The sequence below is a fragment of the Choloepus didactylus genome, chromosome 13 (genome assembly GCF_015220235.1).
Source record: "Choloepus didactylus isolate mChoDid1 chromosome 13, mChoDid1.pri, whole genome shotgun sequence".
NCBI classification, from domain to species: Eukaryota; Metazoa; Chordata; class Mammalia; order Pilosa; family Megalonychidae; genus Choloepus; species Choloepus didactylus.
In genome coordinates this window covers 87091571-87111092 of record NC_051319.1, presented here as the reverse complement: position 1 = coordinate 87111092, position 19522 = coordinate 87091571, and the positions used below count along the sequence as shown (strand labels likewise).

The window sequence follows — 19522 nt, the reverse complement described above, 5'->3', positions numbered from 1 at the left end:
ATCATGCAGAGCATGATATCTTCCCTTTTTAGATAAATTTAGGTAAAATGGGTGAATTGATTTAAAGAAAAATTGTGAGTAAATAAAAGTACAAGATAGTACCTGAATTGTAAAAATCAGGGAGGTGATACATGATGACTGACATTTGGAAGCCACTGTCTTAATGTCTCCCAGACCAGGCACTACATTCAACCTGGCTGAGAAGACAAGGTGGGAGAGGTCCATGTTCTACCAGCAAGATGTCCTCTTCTAACCCAGTCATCTTCAATGCCTTGGCTTCTCTCCCACCCTACACATACCTAATCCATTAACCAGTCCTCTCAGCTCTAATTTCAAAACATACCCATATTGAACTACTCATCACTATCTCCTTTGCTAATACTTTGGTCCACATTGCCCAGCACAGAGTACATGCTCTACAAATATCAGCTGTGATCACTGATATTATTATTGACCTGGCAAGTGCCCACACTTGGTGGCAGTGGCTGAAATTTTTAAGTCTCTGCCTTAACAATCCTTGCACTGGGCTTTAGTAGTTAAAGATGAAGCCAGAGATCTGCTCATTGCCACTTGGCTGAAGCCCAAACTGCTGTTGGTACAGAGGCCACACCACTGAAGGAAAGGGAATGTTAGGCCACCCAAAGTCAAGCACTGGGTGCATCTGTCAGTTTAAAGCTGGCTGAGAGAGAGGATGGATTAGTTAAGAGTCTTTTAAGATGAACAGAAGGCTTCTGATTGTCGAGGCAAGTCCAAGAAGGACCATCCACTCAGCCATATCCTTGGTGGGGAGGCAACAGGGCCTCATTGAAAAGATTTGAAAAAAAAGCTGGGAACCCAAATAATAAAATCTCTGAGAAAACAAGCTGTTTCTTCTTCCTCTCACTCCAACTCCAGCTTCTCGGCAGGGCTATCCTCAAGCTGGGGTGTTACTGCTCACCTAAATATAATTTGAGCTCAATGCAGGTCCCAGCAGCTGGATTGAGCACATGTCTTGTAATAAAAAGGGAGGTGCAGAAAGTCAGCACACAAGTTGAGCTAGAATTACGCCACCTTGCATGACTGTGGTTGAGAAGATGAAAGTGGAGTCCACAGAAAACTGCCATGGTGTAGGAGGGAAGGGAGAGAAGGAAAAGGGGGCAGGAGGGTGCAGGGAGGGGTGGGTGTGAGGCGGGGAGCTGGAAGTAACAGGCGAGGGAGGCAGGGAGCTGTCTTCTTTCAGCCCAGGCCTGGAAGTGGGGGACAAACACTGGAGGGGAAGGTGCACTCAGCTGACTGCCTCGTGGGACATGCACAGGAGGCCAGCCTGAGAGGCCCATTAATGCCTTCCATCCTTCTCAGGTTTAAAAGGGGAAATGCTCTATTTATAAGCCACTGACCAGTGAAGACCTGGCAGCCACTGGATGGCTCCAATCCCGAAGGGATCCTGGTTACCAGTGACTGCCCCCTCCTGCCTCTCAACTGCTGGTGTTCTCACAGCAAAAGGCCGAAGGTGACTGGAAGCAAAAGGAAAAAAACATCCTCTACTCTGCCCTCTGCCTCTTTCATGAGACTGTCAGACCTTCCAAAATGGTTGAAGGCTTTAGAAACCTTTTAAAAATAGAGGCCCAGGCAATCCCATCAAGGCTTTCGTCTGTGATCTTCAAGAATAAATCTCCTCTGCTTTACAGATAAAGGGAAGCTGAGGCTCCGCGATGAAGGGAATGCACAAATTAGAGGCAGGGCGACAGATGAACGGAGCACTGGTAAGGATGTCCCTCCCCATCTCCTCTCCTAGTCCTCAATCCGGTCCTCACAAAACAAGAAAGTTCTCGACAAAGCACCATTAGGAGGTCAATCGGAATGACAGCCTGAGGAAGGAGTGTATGTAACAGAAACAATGAATAAAGTGGCTTTTGTTCTGTTACCAAATCCCTGTGGGAGGCTAGTGAGCCATGTTAAGGTTCTGAATCTGATAAGCCCAAGCATCAGTATAGAAATACGTGACTCTGGCTCTCCTAGTTAGGGAAAAGGAGAAAGAACCACACATCCATCAGCTCTGTGTGCAGACGGTCAAGGAACCATTAATGGTACGAATTGAAGGGCTCACCAAGAAGAACATGGAATAGCTCCTCAATGGCAAAGAACCAGGTAGGTTGGGGTTAGAGGCTGATGATAAAATTCCTTCCAGCCCCAATGGGTTGCCCACATAATGGAAGGATGGCGTATCAGAGAAAAGATTTCACACATATCTAGAGAAGGGGGAAACAACATTGCATTTCGGGAGTTACTTGACCTCTTTAAGCCTCAGTTTGTCCATGTGTAAATGGGTGGCGAGCAGCATTTCTGCAAACGGCAGTCCTTCACACATCCCTTTCACACTTCCTGCCATAACCTCATGCCATCTTTAAATAGACTAGGTTCTAAAAACCTAACCGAGAGGTAACAAAATATATTCATGGGCCAAATCCACCTGCTGCTTATTTTTGTAAATAAAGTTTTATTGGAAAACAGCCATGCCCATCCATTTGCATATTGTCCATGGCTGCTTTCATATTACAATGGCAGAGATGAGTAATCCCACAAAGCTGGAAATATTTACTATCTGGCCCTTAACAGAAAAAGCCGACCCTTGTACTTAGCAGTAACATTTATGAAGTCAACCAGGGGTTGATGTGCAACCTGTTTTTTTTTTCCCCTAAACACATTAAAATAATATATAAATCTAAACGGTGATTTAAAATGTTTGACTGTGTACCATTTAAAAGGATCTCGGGAACGACCAGTAGTGTGCATATCCCATTTGAGATGCGCAGTCACGAGAATAAATGAACTAACACTTATGAGGCACCGAGCCTGAAAAACAGCAGGAGTGCCGGCTGTCTCCTTCTCTTCTCTCCCTGCTCCCCTCAAGGGCAGTTCTGCCAGTCCAGTGGGCTTTCCTTTTTTCATATGATGGAGTAACTGGTATGGCCAGATAATGATCAGGATCATAACCATAGTAATTAGGCACTTACTAACTAATATGCCAGATACTGTGCTGGACCTTAACCCTCACAACACATGTATGAGGTAGGTGTTATTATTAGCCCTGTTTTACAGACAAGAAAATTGAAGCTCCGAGGGGTCTAATGCCTATCCAAGGTTCCACAGCCAGGATGGCAGTATGCTAACTACACCATTCACACAGGCCTCCATGGAAATAGCTCTTTCTAATCCACATGGCAGAATCTTCCCTAAGGAAATGATCTGAGAGAGTTACAAAGACTAATGTACAAGGATGCTCAAGCTAATGTTATTCATAACCGCAAAAATGTGGAAAGGGCACTGAAGTCCAATGATAGACGATGGTTCAACAAATTAAGATATAATCCTATAACAGATGATATTTATAAACAATTTTCATGACATGGAAAAATGCTTATAAACATTTTAGGGCAGAATGCAAATGAGTATATAGTATAATGTCAATTAAGTCAAAATACATATTTATATATGCATCATGAAAACAGGCAGGAAGGAAATACCTCTGGGAGTAGTAGTATTTTTATTGAATGTTTGAAAATCATTTTGCTATGTTTCCTTAACATTCTACAATGAGTTCATACTACTTTTAGAATAAATGAAAACACATGTTTTTAAACCTGTGTCAAGGAGTGAGGTTCAGAGATTCAATGTCCTAGCCTTGCAGATGACTAGATCCTAAATCCAGCTCTGCAAGGAGCATTCTTTCTCCAGTCACTTCCCCCCCGCCCCCACCTCCCACTGTGGATGACAAATTGACAAATTGCAGTGGATTCCTTAGCATTATTCAAATACAACGGATTCTTGTGAAAGCATCTGATTAAAAACAAACTGGAAGAAACTAAGAGATTAAGATTTGGAAGCAAACAGATATTGTCATATTTCCCTTTCTGGGGGTGGGAGAGGTTGGAAGTTTCCATTTTTTAAGCCGTTCTAGCCTAGATGGAACCACATTCTGAGCTAACCAACTGGTTCTTGGCATTTTTTTCTGCACATTGGGTACATCTGTGGATAGCAGGAATATTACATACACACAGACCCAACTCCCCTCCCCAAGTAACAGAGCCAGCTGTTTATTGTCTCCCAGTGGTCTGAGCCTGAACAGCAGATCATATACTCCTTTATTAAAGGCAGAGACCCATGTCCGAGTTGTGAGTGTCCTTGCCCCTCAGTACTCACGTAGCCCAGAGCCACGTGCCCTTAAGAACTCTGAGAGGTGTTAACGGAACGAAGAGCTATAGGAAGGCTGGTGGTTCAGAAAACAAGACTCCTGTAGTTAAATCTCGTCAAATATTCAGATAGGTACAACCAGAAAATATTAAACAAAAATGGGTAGTGGAGTAACCTACGGCAATATCATCTTGAAAAGCTAGAGGGTCAGTGTTGAGCTGGGTCCTGAAGTGAATAAGGCTAGCCTGGAGCAATTTGGGCATATTCCTTTGAATATAATCTGATTAACCTTTGGGATTTGAGTCAGTACTTACATTGAGCAAAGTGGCACTTACACTATGAAGTCAGAAATCTGAATCTGTCAGACTTCAGGCTCTAAACACCTGGAGAAGCTGTGGGAGAGCAGCATTTCTGTAAACAAACTAATATTTTTTAGAGATAACTAGGCAGTGACATTTATTATTTGAAACTTTAAACTTGGAAAAGACCAACTTACACTATAAAAGCCTGCCCTTCCCTTACTCTCTTTCACTAAACTAGTCTATCCTCCGAGGGGGTCTTAGCTTTCTAAGCATCCTTGGGACTATAGGACAAAGCAGCCTGGGAAGAGATCAGGCCACTTCATGGTTTCTTCTCCTGCTTCTGGTCTGGACTTATTTTAAAGGAGAATGGATGAATTCTCACAGAGCCTTTGGGGAGTAAACATCACAATTCTAGCCAAAGGTAGGGCAAGCACAAGCATAAGGTGCAGACTCAGGAGATATGCACTAACAAGGCAAAGAGAGCCAGAGGAGGTGAGTGGGGTGGAGTGGGGGTGGGGGTAAGGAGTTCTTGCAGGATGCAGAATCTTGTTATTTATAATAATAAAGAGGGCAAATCAATGGCAAATATTAGATGACAAGATTACTGACTTTGGCAGTGATGTCTCCTCAGTAAAGCAGCTCTAGGGAATAATGAACTATAATTTCTTCCTCTCTATTATCCTTTCGCCCATGTTTTCCCTTCCCTTATCTATTAGGTGAAAATTTGACCAACTAGAGAACTTGGTGTCACTGATACAAATTTCTGACATTCCAGGAACAAACCGAGGGAAGGTTCCCTATTGGCAGCAGGACCCACAGTGAGAGGCCTATAGGGTTGACAAAAACAGCAGACTTGTTTTTAAAAAGGATCAGTTATCAAACTAATAGAACTAGTAAGAGCCCAGATACGAGATTAACCTATACAAATTAATGACAATCAGATGATATATTTTAAAGTAAAATCCTATATATTCATAATAGCAACAAAAACTATTGAGTATTTAGAGATTAACTTAACCAAACATACAAAAAACCTCTAGGTAGAAAACTAAAACTCTAATAAAGGACACAGATGTTCTGAATAAATGGAAAGACATTCAATGCTCTTGGTGGAGATAATATTACAAAAGTGTCAATTTTCCCCAAGTTAATCTATACAATTCAATGCAATCCCAAGTCAAAATTTTATTTCTTGAGAAAATTATTAAACTTATTTTAAAATTTATATGGAAAAAGAAAGGTTCTCAAATAGTTAAGCCAACCTTTAAAAAGAGGAGCAATGTGAGGTGACTTAAGCTGCCAATATTAAGACTTGCCTTGAAGTCATCATATTAAACCCAGAGAGATATGGGCACAAGAACAGACAGACAAATGAAATAGAATAAAAAGCCCAGGGAAAGAGCTCAGGTGTACAAACCTAATATACAAAAAAAGTAGCACCACAAATCAGTGGGGGAAAGAATGGATAGTTTAGATGTTGGTGGGAAAACTGACTCTTGGTATGGATGAAAATAAAACTGGATCCTCAAAGAATAAAACATGTAATGGTAGATATCAATTAGATTAGAAACCTAAATGTAAAGGACAAAATCATAAAGTCAACGAAACAAAATGTAGGCACAGATTATTGTGACGTTGGTCAGCAAAGACTTCCAGACACAACTTGAAAATCACAAACCAGAAGGGAAAAAAAGACATGAATCTGAATATATGAAACTTAAGGCTTTATAGTCACTGAAGGATACCACATAGAATGTTAACAGACAGATGACAGGATGGGAAAATATGATTAAAATATTTGAAACTAACAAGGATTGATGTCTAGAATATAGAAGTAACTTCTACAAATCAACAAGAAAAAGATGGCAAACGTAACAGAAAACTGGGCAAAGAACACGAATAGGCAATTAACAGAAGAGGAAACCTAGTAGACTAACAGGTATATGAAGAGGTGCTCAAACTCATCAATTATCAGAGAGATGCAAATTGAAACAACCATAAGCCATCCTTTCATATATGGCAACAAATTAGAAAGCTGAATAAAGGCAAGCCTTGGTGGAAGGGAGAAATCCTAATGTGAGGCTGTGGGGATTGGGGCCACCCACTCTGGAGAACAACATTAAACTTATTTTTAAATTTATAAAATTTTATGCTCAAACTAAGTATATGCCCACCCTGTAATCAGCAGTTCCACTCCTGGGTATATCTCAAAGAAATTCTCACACTGGGGGACACGCATAAAGATGTTCATTGAGGTGTTTTTAGTGGTGATAAGGAGGTGGGGGCATTCCAGTGTCCATCTCTGCAAAAATGGATACATGGAGGGCACATTCCATAGAGAACACAACGGTCAGAAGCAACAACCTAGAGGGTCTAGAAGTACCCAGAGTAGCATCGATGGTTCCTAACATACTGCTGAGGGAACAAAGTAAGAGACAGAGTAAGACTTAACTGTTTATATCAATTAAAGACACAGGTAGATAAAAGAGGAATACACATTTTCCAGCAAAACATTTCAAAAGTACACATTCATTAAAATGGTGTCCTGGGGGAAGGAAAGGAAGAGGAGTGGGGAACAGCAGTAAAAGAGAATAAGTAAGTAGATAAACAGAAGAGCACTTCATGGACTATTAACGATATGTGCTATGAACTGCGGAATATGATTACTCCAATGCTATATACCTGAGGTCCAAACAGAGAAGGGAAAAGAAAAGAGGAGACAAAAAGGCTCTGCAAAGAAATGGTCACATAAAATACCAGCAGCTGACAGATACTATTCCTAGGTCTGTATTATACCTCACTGTAGGCCTGAGGGAAACTTCACCTTGAGAGCAAAACATTCAGAAATATCCACAAGGGAATTTCCTTTTGTGGCCTGCCCCTCTGAAACATTCTGGTGCTATAATAAAATGTATGCATTCAAATTCCTGTCAAAACATTTTCTGAAAAGGATAATGCCACTTGTAATCCGTATCAGATTGACTTCTAATCTTTAAAAGAGTTTAGACCGTGGAAGAAATAGAAAGAGAGCTACAATCAAGACTCTGTGCAATACAGCTGTCTGCGGCAGGATTCTGATCTTACTTGACAGAGTCCTAAGGGTGGGCGTGGGGTGAGACCGTAAATTACTGCAATCAAGAGACACTACAAGCACAACTAACTGGGGTGCTTAGCAGGGAAGGTGGAGACAAAATAAACGAGTGACATGAAAATGGGTCCTAATGCCAAAAAAGGGTGAGGAAGCTCCAATCCACTGCTCTGGCTTTAACAGCTTGGAAATAAGTGAACTGAACATCAATTAAAACAGTAATAATTTAGAAAAATAATTCCTATCTAAACTACTCCCGAACAAGTGGACAATATTTTTTCACCCATCTTTTTCTCTCCTCCTTGCTAGAAGAAAGAGTAAGCAATGGAAGAATCTCCAGAGATTTGAGGCAGGGAACTCTCCTCACTGTGTTAATAACAGGATACCAAAAGCAAAGCACTGCAAGTGTCTGTGCTTTCCAAAATGGAATTCTGTGTATTGTTATTCTCTTAGGGAGAATATCACTGTCTTTAACAGTAGAGCTTTTAACAGACAAACTTAGATTAAATTGTGTCCACTGAGCTCACTAGCCTCAATTTCCTCATCTACAAAATAGGTCAAAAGTACCTATCTCACAGGATGGTTGCCAGCATTAAATGAGGTAATGGATGTAAAACATCCCCAGTGCTTGTGACATAATAAGTGGTCGACAAACGTTAGCTATTGATAGCTGTTATTGTAAAATATATGCTCATTGTAGACAATGCAAACTATTAGAAGGATTTAAAGTAGAAGTTCTAACAATCCACCCCCACCATGACTGAGAGTTGGATGATAAATGTTATTTCCAAACTTTTTCTATCAACGTATCTAGATGAGTCAAATAATTTCTTTTACTGTATATTTTGTTCTATAATCTGATTTTTTCAAAAATCTATTAACACTATACTGTGGGCACCATTTCTCCCTTGTTCATTTTAAAGGCTGCATACTACTCCATGACATTTTTAACCAACTCCATAATGAGCATTCAGATTGTCTCCAATTCTTTGCTATTATTACCAGTGCTCTGGTGAACTTCTTTGTTGCACTCTATCTAGTCTAATTATTTCCTTAGGAAAAAATTGTTGGGTCATAGGATATTAACTTTTGAAGGCTTCCATTACATATTCCCAAAATGCTGTACAGAAATGGTAAAAGAAGTTGGCATAGCCACCAAGACAATCATGGTCATCTTTCCAATCTATCGGCATTCACCTCAAGCAAAGAGAAGCAGGGTCGTAAGGACACAAGTCACAGGTGAATTTCTGGCCAGGGGTCTCCATTTCCAAGCACCTTCACCCCACAGCCAATGGGTCCTCTGTAATAGAAGCAACGTGGCCCAGGTTACAGACATGTCTTGTTTTAGCCTGCTTGGCCTCTACTCCCCTTGTTCTAGTGGGTTCCCTGATTTCCCTCTGGGAAACCACCCCAACTCCATTTTATGCAGCACTGTTGAAAACGTCAACCAAGGTGTGTCATTTCCCCCTGGTCAAGGGGTGGGCCCAAGCCAGACCAACCTGATGCTTTCTTTTCTAGGAAATCGAATCTTAAGAAGAGTAAGGTGAGGACTAAAATATTTAGAGCATTTTCATCCTGCAAATGAGAATCCTTTCACGTTGGGTCTTACTTCCTGGTTTCTCTGAAGTGGTCTGGTTTCAAGATTGGTTCTCAGCTCTTTCTTCCTTACTGTGAGTTACTCTCAGTTCTCCATTATTCCTTCATTATTATTATTGTCATTTTGGTTGCTGTTATTTTTGCCTAACTTTGCCAGAGTTGATTTCAGATGCTCTAAAATGACCTTACCTGATAAAAAGGGGGAAAATGACTTTTGTTTCTTTGAAAATTTACCTGAAAAATTATTCTTTTGTACAATTTTTGAGGGATAAAACATTTTCTCCTCTCATAAATGCCTCTCAACCTACCAATAGCAGCAATTCCAAATTACTTGATATTTTATATAAAAAAGACCTGGTAAAATCTATATCTTACAAAGAATGAATAAAGAAAAATCTTGTCCTTTAATGGCTTGCACACACACAAAAAAAGAATCTCATCCTTTTGTCCACATGGACAGGCATTATTCTACTGGTTTCCCGACATTGCTGGATTTCATGGTAAGGTTATCTTTGAAATTTTTCTTCAAGTGGATTTGATAAAGTAAATCTGAGGCAAGGGATCAAGATTTCCTTTGTACTCTTGCAGCAACCTGGAAGGAATCTGTTTTTCCACGTGGTAAGCCCAAACACTCTACCAATAGCAGTTTGATTTGAATCCCATCACCATTACAAGGTTACTGGTCCTCTTGGAAACCATGATTAACCACAGTGCTCAGCCAGTAGCAGGGGAAATGTGCTGTACTGGACAGAGGCTTCCCCCGGTCATTTCCACCAGAAGAATATTATTACATAATTCACCATCTCTACTCTTTCCTCTCCAAAAAGGCAACAAAGCAACCAGAGTTATTAAGCAATCATCTAAAATAGTTATTGCCTCTTCAGTCTTTTGAGCAAGACTGTGCAAGAGGCAAGATCAATTCCGGCTTTCCCACAGGACAGGACTCTTGGGGAGTTGGGTATTATTAGATTAAGTGATTCTTGAGTGGTGATTGGAGCTACAGGCTTATGAATACCTAGGGTTAAATGAGATAATCGATGTACATGGAAATACTTTGTAAAATGTGAAGGGTTATATAAATAAGCGCAAGGCATCAATACAGCCTTGCCAGTCAGGCTAGCTGCCTGTCCCTCTGGAGTCACTGAGGTGGGAAGGAGGGTGGGAGCACCTCAGGCTGCACTCCAGTAAATGTGGCAGACCCAGCAGGCCCACGGCGCCTCCTGGTGGCTCATCGCTGGAGCAGCAGGTTCTCAAAGCCCACTCCAACCCCACCTGTAGAAAATTACCCACACAACATACTTACTCCCTTCACTCTGACTGTCTTTGTTCGAGTTGTAGACCTGGAAAACAAAAATTAAAATTTACTTGTGTGCACCACCCTAGCAGTTCACTGAAGAAAAGCATCTTCTTTCTTTTCTGCCTTCCCCCCTTTCCCAAGTCTGTGGCATAAGGTGGAAGGTAATTTCTGGCCCCAAGTATAACCCCTCCAATAATTATCTACTTCCCACTATTTACTTCAGTGGTTCTTAAGCAGATGTACATCAGATTGACCAACATAATTTTATTGTAAAACAGATTGTAGTCCATCTTTTAAAAAAAGCAAACTAACATATTTGTGTATATAAGCTGAAAATGAGCAAAATGATTTTTAAAAAGAGTTAAAAATCATTAAACACCAGGCAATGAGCTAAGCACTAAACATTATTTGTCTAAAATAATCTACAGAACAATTCTGTTGAGTAGGAACTGTTATTACCACTATTTTACAGACACAAAATCTGAAACCTAGAGAGGTTAACTAAGGTTCCTCGGCTAGTAAATGATAAAGTCAGGGCAAATTGGTAAGTGTCAACACTGGGAAATGAGGTCAATCATTTTTAACTTTTATAGTTTTATAAATTTGAATGTTAAAAGGAGAGTATATTACTTTAACAGTTTAAAAAAAAAACCTTAAATTACAACTATAAAATATAGAAAAAGAGAAAGTGATTCAATACAAAATAGACAATAACATATTGCAGGGATCAGCAAGCTTTTCTATAAAGATCCAGAAGTAAATATTTCAAGACTTTGCAGGCCGAGAGGCAAAATTGAGGATAGTATGTGGATACTTATATAACAAGAATAAAAGCAAATTTCCATAAAATTTGTGTTGACAAAATTTTAAATATAATAATAATAATTGAGTACAACTTTTTGAAATACAGGTCTATAAATCAGAAGTATGAAATTATTTTTGGAGGGAGGGAGGATTACATTTTGGTTAATTAGGGTTCAAAAGTAGTGTTCCCTATCATATAAATCAATTGCAAATATTCATCTGTAAATGCCATGTTTAGCTTGCGGGCCATACAAAAGCAGACGGTGGGCTGGATGTGGCCTGTGGGCTGTGGTTTGCCAATCCCTGATATGCTGAATTACATGAAACCACCACTTTAGGAAAAAAAAAAAAATCACAGCACCCAAACCCTTCTTTGGTGATTTATGATTTTGTACATATAGAAAGGTATAGGGTAAAGCTAGTCATCACAACCTAAATTTAAAAAAAAAAAACAAAAAATCCCAAATGATTCTGTTGGAACTGTTTATTTAACCTCTAGATGAGCACTTCTGAAAAGAGAGCTATTAAACCCAAAACGGAATTTTCACTTGCTAGCAAATATGGAAGGGAGCTAGGCAATGGGGCCAACTTGGTCCTCAGTTGCCGTGTTTCACTGGGCAAATCCCTAAACCTCTCTGGGCCTCTACTGTCTCATCTGTAAGCAGAAGGAGTTGGCCAAGAAGTCTTTGAATTATCAAACTCTAATAATTTGATATTATTAGGACAAATCATGCCATTTTTAAATTATTATTCATTTTCTAAAGATGACTAAAGATGCACAGCCACTTATTCAAGATCAGAAAGATGAGGAAGGTGAGGATAAAAGGAATGAGTTTCTGCACTTAAAGACTGATGATTGAAAAGGCATCAGTGTATAGGCTTAAATGGTCTACAGATTAGGAGTCAAAAGACTCTGATTCTGGAACTTGGGCTTCACCACTGGTCACTTTATCTTGCTGAGCCTTAATCTGTTCATCTACAAAATGGGTTTGATGAGAGTTATCCTGCCTACCTCTCCCAGGGCTGCTGTGAGGATCAACTGAGATTGTGACAGAGAAATACACTTACAACTCTAACACATGACACAAATGCAAGTTCTTAGGGTTATACTATAGGGAAAAGGACTGCTTAGCATTCCGAGGATATGGGGGAAGGGCTAGAGTCACAGCGAAGACTGGGTGGAGGCTGGCATAGACGCTGTGCTGATTTCTATCCATGTAACAGAGGAACATGGTCACCTATTCTCCCTGGCAGCACCTCCAGACTCCATAAAAATAAAGAATTTGGATTAGATCATGGATTTCAAACTGAACTCCATGGTACCCACGAAGGGACTGGCAGAAGGCTCCAGGTCCCCAAATGTCCCCTCCCTTTGCTTTTATCAGTTTTACTTATTTGGCTATCAAACAAGGGAATACTGGCTTTGAAAATTTGAAATCCTCTTAAATAGATAATTTCTAAAGTTACTTACAATTCATTTATTTGTTTTTTTATTCATGCATTTAACAGATATTGATTGAGTGCCTATAGTGGCCAGGCAATGTTCTAGATGCTGGGGATACAGATGAACAAGGCAGCTATAGCCTCTGATTCTCATGGAACTTGCCTACTAATAAAGAAAATGGAACGAAAGGGAAACAAACAAACAGGTAAACAGATATGATTGTTTCAAATATTCATAAATACAATGGAGAAAACAAAAGTATTGTGGACCTGAGGTAGGCATAAAGCTTCTCTGAAGATATGACATTTGCAGGAGACCTGCAGGACAAGAGGAAATTGCCTTGAGAAAATCTGAGGACCAGTGCCAAAAGCAGGTGTGAGTGCTTGAGATGGGGGAAAGCAGGGCCTTTTGTAGGGAATGAGGCCTTCTGGAAGTTGACAGTAGGTACAAGGCAGTGAGAGGTAGAGATGAGGGTGGGGTGGGGTGGCGTGGGGTGGGATGGGAGGCCAGGACAGGGAGCTTATTCTGCAGAGCCCTGAGACCTTTGAATGAAATGAGTAACCTCGGAATAGCTAAAGACCAGTGATCCATTTGATTGACATTCGCTAACCTTGGAAAGCTGAATAAGGAAAGTGCAGGGAGAGAGACCATATTTTGACAAGTATTTCTTTCAGTCATCCCTGATCACTGCACACCTCCCATTTCATTCAAACATTCTATCCCTGAGAAACTCCATATAAGTGGTATCCAGAAGGAATAGCAAAATGCAGGGCTTTCAGCCCTCATTAATTAGGAAGTGACTTTGCACCAAACAACTTTCTTCAAGGTTTCCTGGGTCACGGAAGACCCATGCCTGGACCACCCAAGCATACCCCAAATTGCAGAGGCATGATCAATGAGCCAAAGGCACCAGAAACATGTGCCACCTGTTCCTCTGAAGCCAGGCCATTAATCTCTGTCTGGTTTGGGTAAATGAGCCAAAGAGAATGAGTTTTGAAATGAAGCTAACAAACCGTGCCTGCCAGAATTGCCTGCCTATGTGGCCTTACAAGGAAAGCCTGGGATAGGGGAGTAGCCTCGCCAACACAGAGGCTAGGTAGTGGCAGTGTAATAGCAGAAGGTGGGAAAGGCTTTGTTTACCTAGCACTTACACAAGGGCCACACATGTCATCATCTAAACCTTGTAACCACTGTATGGATTAGGTGCTAGTATCATCCCATTTTACAGATGTGGAGCCTGAGGCTCAGCGAGGTTACAGAGCTTGTTCTAGGACACAGAACTTGTTAAGTGGCATACTATTCTTCTCTCTTGCTTCTCTAGGGATGCTCCAACCTCCTTTTTACTTTTCCAGCTAGGGGCTAACACACACAACCAGCAAGTATAAATACCTTCGATACTGGCAGAAGCAGAGGGCATCCAATTTCATCCTTTAGAAATAGAGTTGCAACTTGGCAGGTGAAATCACTGCCCCCCCCCCCACGTGGGATCTGACACCCAGGGGAGTAAATCTCCCTGGCAACGTGGAATAGGACTCCCGGGAAGGAATCTAGACCCGGCATCGTGGGATGGAGAACATCTTCTTGACCAAAAGGGGGATGTGAAAGGAAATGAAATAAGCTTCAGTGGCAGAGAGATTCCAAAAGGAGCCGAGAGGTCACTCTGGTGGGCACTCTTACGCACCATACAGACAACCCTTTTTAGGTTCTAATGAATTAGAACAGCTAGCAGTGAATACCTGAAACTATCGAACTACAACCCAGAACCCTTGAATCTTGAAGATGATTGTATAAAAATGTAGTTTATGAGGGGTGACAATGTGACTTGGGAAAGCCATATGGACCACACTCCCCTATGTCCAGTGTATGGATGGATGAGTAGAAAAATGAGGGCAAAAAAAAAAAAAAAAGGCACCCAGTGTTCTTTTTTACTTTGATTTTTATTCTTATTGTTTTTGTGTGTGTGGTAATGAAAATGTTCAAGAATTGATTTTGGGGATGAATGTACAACTATATAACGGTACTGTGAACAATTGAATGTACGCTTTGTATGACTGCATGGTATGTGAATATATCTCAATAAAAATGAATTAAAAAAAAAAAGAAGAAGAAGAAATAGAGTTGCTCAGGGAAAACCTTATATAGAGCTCATAGTTGCCCACTAGCAACAAACTGAGGTTCAGAGGCAAAGGCAATTTCCAGAAAAGTTTCTTTGGCCATGGCTTTTGTCTTATGATTAGCAGAGTATCCTAGATTTATATGTTTTCACTTAAGCCTCTTCAAGCCCTCTGTCTTGACAGGAAAGAACCTGACCCTCCAGCATCAACTCAAAGGGAATTGGGTTACTAAACGATCCCTGAATTACAGCTCCGAGGACAACAGAAACAGTTAACACACCTTCTCAACAAACCAACTTAAGCTCAAGTATATCTGTCCTAGAGCACTGTATATCTGTCCCAGAGCACTCTGAGACCTGCCCACAATCAAGTTTCATAGCCTTTTCACTTTATATACTTTGAGGTTTGCATGCTCTAGTTTCTGCTGAATACTCTACATGAAGTATGCTTCTAGAAAATGAAATTATATATGTTTTCCTTATTAGTGTCCATCTGAGAGTCATTAAGTAATCATTACAATAACAATAACAAATTAATAATGATGATGACCACAAAAAGCCCTGCTATTTGTCAGACACTATGCCAAGCACTCTATCCCCACCATATAGATGAAGAAACTGAGGCATTTAAGAGGTTAGGTCACTTGCCCAAGGTTTGGCAGCTGGAAATGGGCAGTCTCCAGACAGGAACTCCCAATCTGTCTCCAGAGCACAAGTTCTTAGTGACTAACCACATGATAAATAAGACATTGTGATGATGATGGTGATGATAAAGGTGATGAGATACAATGGGCAGCTAGAGAAGGTGAGTCACTGGAAGAAAGAATGTACCCCCAGTCAGAGAGAAAATGAACCTGGGAATGGACTTCTGAGTCCAGCCTAAAGTATTCACCACTTAACCATGCAACCAGCTGGCATCTCACGTAGAATACCCCATATTCTCTCGGAACCACGAGGCTCGATCCTGAAGATAATCACCATAGCAGAAAAGTTGGTCTTTGATACAGATCACAGGGCACCACAATTCTATGCGTCATTACCCAGAAGCTACAATAGGAGTACAATTTAATAAATCAAAGAAGGGTGAGGAAAGCCTTCATATGCTTCCTCTGCGCTAAGATGTGATTTTGCAATAAATTCTGTTCACTGTGGAGTCAATTCAATTTACATGTCCCTAGAGAATGAAGAAAGAATACACAGAGTCATTTGGATTCCCAGAATTTTTCTATGGTTAACCTTTATTATCATTATCTGGGCTTTACTGAGAAAGTACACAGAGGAATTTTTTTAACATATAAATTAAAGGCATAAATAAAGCAATAATTAGAGAAAACTATCTAACTTTTTCCTCTGTTACAACAGCTACACTAGCACTTGGCCTCATCACACTTTGGATCAAAATCTGCACAAAATGAAAGTGTTGGAGAAATAGAGATTCCTAGGCAAATTTATTTAAAACTGCTGCTCCTATCTAAAATGCACGCCCAAACTCTATGATTTCCAGAGGTCTCTTACAAGTAGTTGGGGATATCTGAACCCCTCCCACCCAGTGGTTACCCTACATACCAGTGTAGAGACACAATGAATACAGCTGTGTGTCAACACCTTAAAACATTGCATGAGCTGCTTCTGCCCCATCTGATAGCATTATTCCCTCTTCCTGAGTATGGAGATGGCACAAGGGGTCCACCATCACTAGGGCTTGACCTTGTGAATGGTTTCTCTGTCAGTGGTGACAGATTTGTAGTAATCTGCTGCTTAGGTTCAGAGTGCACTTTACCAGTCACTTAACATTTCTAAACCTCCCTCAGTCTTGCCATCTGTAATATTCCCTACCTCTCAGGGTTGTTGTGCGATATATAAAATATTTAACACAGAGCATAGAATATAAATTCTATGGCCCAGAGAGCATCCTATAAGGATTAATTTTCATCATCCCCATTCTCCTCCTTCCATCTCTTTACACTTTGTTTAAAACACACACACACACACACACACACACACACATACACAAAATTCTCATGATGATGGAACATTATCACCTATCGGATGAATGGCTAGAAGGCGAATGTGGTTTCAGAGACTCAGTGGCATTGGTCCCATTAACGCTGTAATGTAAATAACTGAAACTAATGGAAGGACTAAAGGAAAGGAGACAATCTAAGGCCAACTTTTAGAGCAATGGTTCCCAATTTTTTTTATTGTAGTCAAAAATAAAAATAACCACCTACCATCAACCACCTTTTCACCACCAATTATGTGCCTGGCACCAAATTAAGCATTTACATGCATTATTTTATTTCATTCTCCAAGCCTATGAGATACATTCTACCACTGCATATATGATTTCATAGCATAATGTAGGTTAATTAACTTTCCAAAGGTTCCAAAACTAGCAAGTGGTGGAGCCAGGATTTGAACCAAGCAGAGCCCTCTAGACTAGAGTCTGTACTCAACCACAACGTCCTACAACTTCCCTACCTAGACCCACTTTCCAGTGGAAAAATAACTTGGTGATAACAAAGGACTCAAAAGCGAAGCAGAAATTAAAATGGTAACAATGCAACCATTACGTCAGATCAAAATTTCCAAACAGTTTAAAACTTAACAGTAAACCCACAAACTTCCAATTAATACAAGATAGCAGTAACTGAAAACCATAACCACCTTGAGACAACATTTAGGATGTTCAAAACATCCTTCCTAAAAAGAATGAGAACTTGTCAGTGTTGCCCAAAGACAGTATAGCAGACAGACCTCTCAGCAGAGCACCACAATAGACTCCTCAGCAAACTCTTGCAAAAGGGTAACTTTCACAACCTCTGAGAAGGTACCAAGTAAGACATCTTTGGTCTGTGGCATACCACACATAAAAACCCAATAATGTATGTGAATTTGGGGATCAGGAAGATTCTCTCTCTCCAGCAGTGGGCTACAAGCCACACTTTGAAAAGTTTTTGAGAACAAACTTTGAATCTTAAGCACATGGGGATAAAACCAGTTTGATTAGCTTGGAGTTAATAAGGATGTGTCTCAACTTAAGGGATCAGAGATTGGGAGCTAGCTATTGGCTTCTCTTCTCATCAGAATTGAGCCCTTTATCACCACAGCTTGAGGGATGAAACCTGCTCTAGAAAATGGAAGTAATACGGTTTCTGCTGCTTTTCTATTCCTCAGCTAGCAACATGCCCCTTGGCTTGCCCTTTCCACTGCCACAGGAATTGCACTGACGATCTTAGGAAGGCTCTCTCAAAAAGGAAGCCAATAAAAATACACTAGACGGAACCTCCCACTGGCCTGTTCCTGAACAAAGGTGAAGACTTTGCTTCTTGGCCCACAGGATCACATGTGAAGAGGGGTCAGTAACCAGCAGATAGCAGGCCACTCAATCAATATTGAGTATATGAATAGATTTTGAGTAGAAGGAATAAGAGAGAGACTGAACTTTTTTAAATCCTCATATAAGAGTTGATGTGAATAATGCATTGATCAGACAGAAAAAGTAAGTCGATCTATCATTTCCAGGTGATTGTGTCTCATTCTTTAAAACATCTGGTGACTTTTCTACAAACCTTATTCAGGTCTGATTATGGGAAAATATAAAGCAGATTTATCTTATTTGACTTAACTCAAGGCTATCAAAATCCCTCACATAGCCATTCATTTTCTATGGTCCACTGTGGAATGTTAGCCAAATACTCAGCAGGAGACAAGTGCTGATACTCGTTTCAGGGCCCACAGTGAACCCAGGGAGTTCTGGAATGAGAGCTAAGGAAGGGGTTACCGTACCTGATGGCACTGAGTCTCCCTCTCCTATACAGTCGGAAAGATGTTACAACTCAGGCAGTCTCTTGGAAAATGGCTCAGCAAAAATAGAGCAAATGGCTGTGCTCCTGAAGACTCCTGGAGAGAGGCTTTCGATGGCCACGGAGGCCTGTTTTATGCCAATACACCATAATGCCAGTGAATAAAAATTACTACTTGTTAAACACAATTATGACAATGAAGATGGATAGAAAATTAACTTTCCATTAGTTCAAGCATTGCCTGCTGCTTTGTATCTTATGGCTACAAAGGGCTTACCTCTTTGCATTATTCTTCAGAAATATCGGGAGACAAAGTACTCTGGAAACCTGCTACTACCATCTGTTCAGCATCCTTTCCTAGAAATCCCACCCTCTTTGTCCTTGGGGAGTCACCCCCTTCTCCCCCAACAAGTCCTTGTGGTTTGGGGGTGACGCTGATCCCAGTTTCAGCTTCAGGTTTGTGTGATGGAAACATTGCTTCCTACTGTGCATATGATTCATCCCAGGTTAATGATACTTGTTTTTACTACTTTTTATTGCAAGTATGGGAAATGAGGCCTTGCTGTGTTGCTAGAAAAGGATGTATGCCTGGAGCTTTTGTGGCCAACTTTGCCACCAACTGGCAAAGCCTGAGTAATAAAGGTCAAACAAAGGAAAGCAAGATATAGAAGAGAGACCTGGTGCCAATGGCACCACTTGAGCCCTTGTATCTGCATGTAGCTGAAGTTCATCCCTGCTCTTTCCATTGGTGAACCAATAATGTCCTTTTGCTTTTTAAGTTATGTTTCTATTACTTGCAACCAAGAGTCATGGCAAAAACAAAAAAGCTCAGGAGAGGAAGCCTAGCCCAGCTTCAGAGGGAACTTTAGAATGAAAAACAAAGAAAAAATGTGCAACAAAGT

General features: G+C 40.6%; 1 protein-coding gene across 8 annotated transcripts in view; it reads right to left on the bottom strand.

Moving 5' to 3' along the window:
- ARHGAP26 (Rho GTPase activating protein 26) overlaps positions 1-19522 on the bottom strand; it is a 456250-nt gene that overhangs the window by 192986 nt on the left and 243742 nt on the right. For all 8 annotated transcript variants that reach the window (XR_005211383.1, XM_037801456.1, XM_037801453.1 and 5 more), the window contains exon 12: positions 10460-10496. Coding sequence is in view for 7 of the 8 variants with exons in the window: in XM_037801456.1 (XP_037657384.1) it covers positions 10460-10496 (37 nt within the window). In the remaining variant the exon portion in view is untranslated. The remainder of the gene's footprint in view (positions 1-10459; positions 10497-19522) is intronic.